This window comes from Diabrotica undecimpunctata, chromosome 7 (assembly GCF_040954645.1).
Source record: "Diabrotica undecimpunctata isolate CICGRU chromosome 7, icDiaUnde3, whole genome shotgun sequence".
Taxonomy (NCBI): domain Eukaryota; kingdom Metazoa; phylum Arthropoda; class Insecta; order Coleoptera; family Chrysomelidae; genus Diabrotica; species Diabrotica undecimpunctata.
The window spans coordinates 82,058,762-82,068,629 of record NC_092809.1 but is presented as its reverse complement, the minus strand read 5'-3'; the positions used below and the strand labels follow the sequence as shown (position 1 = coordinate 82,068,629).

Below are 9,868 nucleotides of genomic sequence, written 5' to 3'. Positions count from 1 at the left end.
TCTTATCACAAGTTAACCATTTTCACTTTATTTTGTTTAAATAATAGTACCTAAACTTACAAGTTATTATACCTATATCTAGGTATCTAGATAACTTTATTATTTGGTAAAGATTACCTTTATTATTATTTTGATGATCATAACATATAATGAGTTTAGTGATGAGAAAAATTTCTCAAGGTACTTTAGAAATTTTTCTACTGGGTGGTGGAAGTGTGTAGCGTTATAACTGCTACATTGCCTGCTTTCTTTCTTATGTTAATATATTTCGTTAATTCTATTCTCCAATTTCCATATCTTCTGTCATAATTCATATTCTTCTATATCCTCCATTGTATCTCTTATTTTTCTATATATTTTCTCAGATATAGATTGTATCAGAATTATGTCGTTACTTAATTGATTCACTATTTTTTTTTCATTTTTACTGGTATTTGGTATAAAAACCAGTTGGCGTCCAAATCTATCTTCTTTATATATATATATATATATATATATATATATATATATATATATATATATATATATATATATATATATATATTTCAGTATCTACCTTTCCTATTTTCTTAATAATCATCATTTTTATCTTTTACTCAAGTTTCTAAAGAATGAATTTTATTTTCATCTCTATTTCTGTTACTTTGGAACGAGAGGTGCCATCTTTATTCTCTGTTTAGTTTAATGCTAGTGACAAAGACTCCTTTTTGTTGACATTTCCCCCTTCCCGTTCGATACAAAAGTCGATATAATGGCTTTTATTTCTAAAAATGTTGATTTTCTTCATGACTTTTGTAAAAGTATAATAACCAATTGTTGTGTCGTCTCCTGAATTAGGAGTCAACCTCCGGGATACATTTCTCAGGTGCGGGTCAATTTATATTAACATCCAGAAGACGAACCGGCCTGAGAATGGCACTATCATTCCAATAGGAGAGTTGACTCCAGGGCAAGAAAATCCACAACTAACAACATGGCTTGCTAACAACCATAGCAGAAAAGACCAGGATAAAACCTAGGATTTGGTGACAAGCATTTTTCCTTACTATAATGTAACACTGTAGCAAGAAGTCAAATAATTTTTATTTAAATTCAATATAATATTTAAACATGTATTTTTCTGCCCTTTTTGTTTAATATTTTAATAAACATGTGTTAATTTAACTGTGTATTGTTTCCTCTTTTTACTTGTTTGCGTGTGTTCCTCCAGAGTAGGCCATATTCACGTCCTGAGTGAGCTAGCCAGGGAGTGTTTCGTATAACGTCTAATGTAGCAATTTTGCAATTGATACATTAGGGGTTATGACGTTAAAAATTGGTCCCAACGGGAAACGATTTGTCACTCCAACGTTGTTAGTGATGTTAGTCGGATTGTAGCAGCAAACTAAGGTTTGCAGTTACAAGTTGACAACAGCAGCTCAACGTTGGGATGTTACAAATTGAGCCTCGAAGGATTACAAATTGGCACCCAATGAATGTTCGTTGGAACGTTACAAATTGGTGCCTAACGTTACATGGTTTTCAGCTCTGTTTTTGGAATTCAAAAAGATTGTCGGTATTTCCCTCTTGTTTTTACGAATAGTTCCAACAGATGTTAACCGATGTACATTAAGCAAATGTTCCATTAGCGGTATGCTGGTAAACCAGTTGTCGAATGTAATGTTGCGGTTAGTACCACGGATTGGATTTACAAGCCTGTTTACTACATCAAACGGTCTATTACTAAATTGAAAAGGTCCTTCAGGCTGTGAGCCAACATATACCTCTAAATTTAAAATGTAGAATGTTTTGGCAAATGTTTCCAGTAAGGCAAATATTTTAATTCCATATTTGGACGGCTTATTGGGGATATATTGCCGAAAGGAACAACGTCCCCGAAAAGATTCTAATTTTTCATCGATCGTCAAGTATTGACTAGAAATAAAATATTGTTGAAAATTGGATACAAATCGATCAAAAACAGCTCGTATAGCTGCCAGTTTATCTACTCTTTTTCGTTCTTCTCTATTTTCGATATTATCGAATCGTAGGCATTTTAAAAGTAATATAAATCTTTGCAGGGATATTGTTAGCCTTAAAATGTCAATTCCTGTTCCATCTGTAGCCCACAGATCCTCCAGATTTAACCTGTTGGCTTTATAAACGCCTGATAGATATAATAATCCGAAAACTGCACGAATTTCTTTTGCGTCCGTAGACTTGGTGATATATTTATGTTGGTCATTATAATTCTGAGCGACTAAACTGATTTTTTTATTAGTGCAGTGGACAATATCTTCCACAATAATATTATCCATGAATAATTCCCAGCAAGAAATGGGCGACTTGCAATATTTTGCATTATTTCGAACACCGGGAAGTAAAGTTATTAAATTTTCTTGTCGTGTTCTAACCGATTTATTAGGACAGTTCTTTGCCCATTTTGTTTTCCCATCCCGTCCGATAAAAAACTCAGATTGCCTTACTTTATTATCTTTAAACTTATTGTTGTCTTGAGAGGAATCTTCCGACGATGATTGATTTTTCTGATTAGAACTTCCAGGCTGACAATTTTCCACTGATTGAAGTTGGTTTTCTAAAACATCCTCACTGGGACGAAGGCTAACCTGCTGACTTTCATTTTCAGATTCGCTTTCTGATCCTAACTCTGATCCAGTTAATTCATCCTGCCAAAGCTTCAAGAGAGCTTCTTGTTCTTTCTCCCAACTACACATATTTCTATATGTCTGAAATTAAAAATATCTAATCAATTTTCAATATTCCTACCAATTACATTATGTTTCTGTTAAAAAAATAAAGATAAATTGTGCTAGTATAAGAACTTACCTGTTAATAATTAACCGGTGTTGTGGGGTTAAAATTACCCAAAAACTAATTATTACTGCACTTCAACTGTGTGGTGGGGTTAAAATCACCCAAAAGTCCAAAGAACGCGACACCACTCGTTCAAATCTTATTTATATACTGAAATTTATGATGCAATACAAGATCTGTTATATTATGGGAAGGTACTCGCGGCGCCAGATGAATCTGGCGATGTTGCCACTATTTTAACAAGCGCTAATGAACGACGTGGGTGCTTTTCACCCCACAACACAGTTGCCGGGTTAAAGATATTTCGGTACGTGTCATATGAAACAGATGCAATAGGATACTTTTCTTTAAACATTTGGAACATTTTCATAATATTTAACTCTTCACTTAAATACACTTTTTTCGAGTCCTGAATGCTATAATGACTTAACCTGCCCCGAAATGAAGCAATATGTTGCTGAATTTGGTTACTCAAATCAGAAGTTAACTGACGATGTTTCGAAGAATGCTTTCCTCTTTTGTCGACAGGAGCAAGTCCGGATGTTTTCAGAGATGCTTGAATATGAACCAACTTAGATCTAGTAATACCATACATTGCAGTAAAAGCACTACTGCAGACAGATATTTCTTCTATGTTTTCTCTCTTCACTCGTACTCTGTAGCGGTAGGTAGCATCATGGTGTTGTTCTCCATCGACTTGTCGTGACCTTCGTCTTACATCTGGCAATACAGCAATCAATCCAGCTAAATAACAGTTGTGAGCATCAATTGATCCTAGTTGATTGAATCCGTTAAGTATGTTTTGCCTCTCTTGAGCAGTAGTGTTTTCAAAACACTTCAGTCTTTTACACTTACAATCATCTCCTAACTCGTGAGCCTGCAATCTTAACTTTTTCATAACATCTGCAGTTCGACCAATTTTCTGTCGTTTCTTGGTTTTTTTTAACAGATCGTCACACAAATATTCTTCACTCGAACTCATCTTGACATAAACTGCCGCGAAAGACGAAAAGAATAAAACATGACGTAAAATTGTCACGCCCTGTTAACTGTCGTTGCTATGCAACTAGTTGGACTACGTCGGTTGTTTACCAGTACCGCGCGGACAACGTTTGTTTTAAACCAGTATGGGTATTTTCTAATGCTTTCTTATTTGGACACCGTTGGTATTATTCCTATACCATTTAGCACGTGTTTGGGACCGGATATTGTCAACACAATGAGTTGATTACCTGAAATTCTTATAAAATGGACATCGTTTGTTTTTTCCCCTTACCCTTCATATATATATATATATATATATATATATATATATATATATATATATATATATATATATATATATATTTATATATATTATAAGTAAAAAGTAATGGCATGTCTAGCAAAACAGAAAACCAAAAATGGTATATCGATAAACACCATTATACCAGTGAAAAGGGCATAAGAAAATATATTAATATTTTCTATTATTAGGTTTAGATTCATTCGTACTTAGAAATTAGACAGAATCGAAAAAAATCATCATCTCTGTAAGAAAAAAAATTACCCTTTACTATTTTATATATAATTTATTAGAAGAATGTTTAGACCTCTTAGCAACGCTCTCAATTTTTAAATATTGATGTATACTCGTATAAATTAATAGTTTACAAGATTTTACACACACACACACACACACAAATATATATATATATATATATATATATATATATATATATATATATATATATATATATATATATATATATATATATATATATATATATATATATATATATATACATACATTATAAAAGTGCTTGCGGTCATGATGCAGTATAAGTTAAAATACATTTTAAATTAATGTTGCACTTGTATAGTATAGTTGAGTATTATCGTACATAGCATTAAAATTTATCAACAATTTAATTTTAAAAAAATATGTTACTTATTTAAAACTATTAATTTTGAAACTTATTCGGACATTTTTAAACAGTCTAAATTCAGTAAATTAAGAAAGTCCAGAAATTTTGTAATTTTAAATATAAACAAGAATACACACATCCTAAAAAAACATTGATTTGTATTTACATAAAGGAAAACAGAAAGGGGAAAATTTTTACTTCAAACGTCTAATCCCAAATAGTATATTGTTTTCTAAATTACAAACACATATTTAAAATGTTAGTCTTCATCAGAGAGGGGTTCATATTGTGAACTTAATAAAGGCTTAGGTTCGTTATTTTGTGAATTGTCACTGGCAGTAGTCTCTTTATGAACAAAAGAATAAAACCCACCATGTTGTGATGTTTGTTGTTGGTTAAAATCATTTTCATGTTTTTCCTCATCTATTACCATTTCGCCGGGGCTATCACTAAGATCTTTTTCTTGAGAATGTGCCTCCTCTTGCAAATCTTTTTTATTATCATCTTCCGTTCTCATTACCTCTACAATTCTGTTTTTTACGTAGTCCAAGGGAGACATATGTGACTGCTGATTAGTAGGGTACTTCCGATAATTTTGTTCTGACCAATTGTTACTTTCTGGTGGAGAAACTGGTTCCATCTTTTCCATAGATTTTTGCTGGGGCTGATTAATTCTAATTACGTGTCTTTCATCTTGTAAAGGAGTTTGTGAACGCTTATCCTCATTGTGCTGTTGAATTCTACGTTTCCATTGCTCGTTCATATTTTCCTGAATGTGATAGTAAGGTTGTCGCGCATTAAAGTCATGACTAATAACTGAATCAGTTAGTTCTTTTACGGTAAGATTCTTGTTTAAGGTATCACCGTCAACATCAACATTTATAGTCAATGGAGATTTTTCACCATTATCTTGAATATTTTGTGAAGAAGGTTCTTCTCTGTGAAATTTTTGAAACAGTAAATCACCTGCCCTTTGCTCCCTTGTGTTATTCACCACTTCTCTATTACCTTCGGCTGTTTGATTTATCTGATGAGTAATTATAGCATCAATTAAACTTGCTGCAGTTAAAGTACTATTATCAGATCGTGACGTTTGCCGATTCTGTAATTGTGGTTGTTTCTGTTGATGTTTTTGTTGGTCTACCTCTTTTTGTTCTTTCTCTTCTTGTTCTGATTGCTGTATTTTTTCATCTTGGTTTTCACCTTCGGGTTGTTGCTGCTCTTGCTGCTCTTGTTGTTTTACAGATTGTGGTTGTTGGTCTTGTTTCGGTTGATCTTGTGATATCATTAGTTGTTGTTGTGTTTGTGGTACTTGCGTTTGCTGTGGTGGTTGTGACTGTAGATGCGTTTGTTTCTGCTGTTGGGGTTGTTGTTGATGAGACTGTTGTGAATGTTGATGTGATTGTTGCTTTTGTTGCTCTTGTAACTGTTGTTGAGGTTGTTGGAGCTGCAGCTGTTGTTGATGACACACAGATCGTCGTTGTTCTTCTGCTCTTTGTGGATGTTGTCTAATCTGCTGATGTACAATTTGATATCGATGTGGTGGGTCCAAGATATTATCTGCCATTGTCTTACCAAGACCTTCATGAGCATTTGGTACTGGCAACGATGGTTGCTGAACTGCAACGTCAACTAGAGAAGATAATGCTTCGTGACCTGGTTGGATATACTGTGGCCTTGCATTTCTTTGTATTACCCCTTGTCGTTGTTGCTGGCTAGGTTGTGATGGAGACGGAGTACGATGAGTTGAATTTGTAGGATAGAACTGTGATTTCTCATTTCTTCTACCTAACATTTGTTGGGATGTAATGTAGTCATTAATAATTATTTGTCGAGAACTCAACTGTTGTTCTACATTATATGCTTGTCTGTATTGCCCAGAATATTGTTGACTTGATTGTATTTGTTGTACAGGTACAGTTCCTCTTTTATTAAAGTAATCAAACACCCTCTTTTCTTGCATGTTATGCGGTATTACAGGCGTACCTTGAGTAATAGAGCCCATTTTAGTATCTGGTATTTGCCTTAAAACTTCGTATCTTGGCTGAGACATAATAGGGGTACCTAGTGTAATAGAACCTGATTTGGGGTTAGCAAGCTTCGAAGTAGACATTTTCGTTGGTGATCTAACTGAAAATGCTGAACCTTTTCGATCTTGATGGTAAACATAAGAATCGCGATGTATTTGTTGTTGAGACTGTGTTTGAGTTTTATTATGTACAGGTTGAAGTGTTTCTCTGGGTTTCTTTATGCTGAGATCTAATGTTTCCGGTTCTCTACCGTCTGGAACTTGCAGGACTATTAAATCGTCTCTAGATGACTGAAGCGATTCTACTTGATTTTGTGATTGTACAGGTCCAGATACAGGTGTTATTGTGGCTCCTATAAGAGGAGTCACTAATTTTGCTAAATTAATATCAGAACGTTGTTGGAGTTGTTGTCTTTGTTGATTGTTTATGTTGTTTAGATTATATTCGCTAACAATAGTTACCTCGTTAGAATCATTATTCAAAATTGAAGATATAGTAGGAGCCATACCACTTGATGGAGGATTTTGAGTCTGTTGTCCTCCTGGATTTTTCATAAGCGAAAATTCTATCACGTTCAATACCAAATCCTTAACGCTTAGTGGTTGTCCATCATTACTAACTGGTGTTATAGTTGCGGCTCCTTGAAATTGGTCTGGAGTTTGAGCTTCATCTGCTGTTTCTGTTGCACTAGAATCATAATCTATTTTTTTTATTGTGCTATCATTTGAACTTTGCACTGGAGGGCTTTCGGCTGCACTAGCCGTGTCACTAGAATGTCTATCACCGTCAATTAAATTTTCCTCACAACTTGAAGTACTTGAACCACTTTCTTCATCAGTAGATAAAGCTGGTTTTCGATCTTCACCTAAACATTTTTTAAGTTTCTTTCGATTTGCGGCAACATATATTTTTACCGTCTGAGGTGGTTTATTTAATCGTTCTCCAATCAATTGCCAATTATAGCCTAGTTCCATCAAAGCTGCTTCGAGTTCATTACATTCTTGTTCTGACCATTCTTCTATTGGGCCCAATCTTCTTTGAATTCTATTATAACATGCCGAACAGCATTTTGTTACCCCATTTGGAATTCGAAATTCAATTAAAAGTGGCTCTTTTACATCCAGCGGTAGTTCTTGCAACCGCTCTGGCAAAGATCTTAACCTTTTAATTCTCCCTCTAGAATTTGGACATGATGGTAAAGGACAATGTGTGTAACGAGACCGAACCGATTTACATCTACAAGTATTACAAACTCTTGAATTTGGCGGTATTTGATCCTCACTAAGATCATAAAGTGATGCTTGACTAGAGCACAAGGGGCGGGAGTTAAGTTGGGGACCCAGTTGAGCTTGGCATAACAAACAATTTCCTGGAGCTGTGATATCTAAAAAAAAAAATGGCAATTAATTTCTATACTCTAAGTATATAAGTTTATAAAATATTTAAAATATTGATGATTTTAATGAATTAATGAATATTACGCAACACAATATAAAATAATATTGTCTGTGTCTCATGAAATACAGAAAGCCATTGTGATCATCATTTTCATTATCTCAAAATTTTTGAAAATATTTTGAAAATCATTTATAGAATCACATAATTGAATACATCATTTCGAAAAGGATACAGGTCCATTAATTAAAACTTCTGTTCCGTTTCACTAAATAGGAGTATAAGTTCAGGACTTGTGCCATGCACAAACATACTTAAGCGTTTGTTTGCCTTTTATGTTGACTTGTAAATGCAGATGTGCCCTTTTCACAGAACACATGTAAAAGCTTCAGAAAATAGAATGGCACCAAAAAGTGATATTTAACAAAAGCGTGACTTATGCCCTTTTCGAAATGGCGTTTAATTGTAATATACATATATTACACTTTATTAAGACTGCCTCGGAAACGCAAGGAATTTTATGGTAAATCATAGACGTCTATATATTAACATAGACCAAGCTGTCCGAATTTCAATGTGCTAGAAGAGACAGATCGAACGACCGCAAAAGATGTTGTCATCACTGCTCGTTGCTGGCATGCTCAGTATATGTTAATATGTCATTTCTAAGAAACTTATCCTATTCAGCTACACAAAAGGGGCTTTACGGAAGCCCCGCTATCCTATCACATCCCGGATCTTTGGGGGCGGGGGGTTAAATCATAGACGTATGTATTAACATAGACCAAGCAGTCTATAGATAGGGATGTAAGATACCGGGATCTGGTATCTATTTTGTTCGGGGGAGAGCAAGTGGAGAGTCATATTTTGGACTCGTTCCCGAATTTAATATTTTTTTAAATTTTTTCCGCTTTACAGTCCACGTCATATTTTCTTATTTTTCTTCTAAAAATTGTTGGCGCGCAACATTTTCTTGAGTATTTTATACATGGGAATAAACCAAAATTAATTGTAATAAAAATTACATTGTATATTTTTTTAACGTCTCTACTTACCATCCGGGAGTCATTTTCAAAAAAATTTTGGAATAAAAATTTTGAGAAAACTGATTTTAACCTACAAATATTATTTTTTTAAAATTCATCTCTCTTTAATTATCTCAACTTCCATATGTTTCCATTTTCCTTATAATCATTTTCTGTGTAATAACGTATCGATCTGCCCTCATAGGTCAGTGTTTCAAAGGTTTAGCATGTAAAGACTCCTTCAATTTATCCCCTCTCACAAACAAATTAGTTCCACTCTGACTTGTCATCAGTCCATTTATTTTTCAATCGGTATTTACACTTAAATTGAAAATGAATGCATAGTACAGTTATTAAGACAGAAGATTACAATGGTCTTTATATAAGACTGTTTAAAGTAGAAAAATTATAAATACCGATACCTTCCTGTCTCAGTTTTGAACAAGAATTTAGAAAAATAATATGACCACTCAAACAAATTTCGAATACTATAAAACATAAAATGCAAATGAGCTCAATGGTTGTAGTTAGAATTGCACGCCTTAGCCACGGAAAATTTGAGGCGGAGCGATACGTGTACGTAGAGCTTTATTCCATAAAGTTGACTTTTTAGAGTATCCGGTTACATATTTTAGCAAAACCCAGCTAAATCATAGCAAAAATATGCTACTACAGAAAAAAGAGTTACTATGTAAAG

General features: G+C 33.8%; 1 protein-coding gene across 1 annotated transcript in view; it reads right to left on the bottom strand.

Annotated features, from left to right (window-relative positions):
• Positions 1-4,927: 4,927 nt before the first annotated feature.
• The window catches only part of Smr (nuclear receptor corepressor smrter), a 690,586-nt gene continuing 685,645 nt past the window's right edge, over positions 4,928-9,868 (bottom strand). Inside the window, exon 9 of the mRNA XM_072537629.1 lies at positions 4,928-8,135. Within this exon, the coding sequence (XP_072393730.1) occupies positions 4,981-8,135 (3,155 nt within the window). The 3' untranslated portion in view covers positions 4,928-4,980. The remainder of the gene's footprint in view (positions 8,136-9,868) is intronic.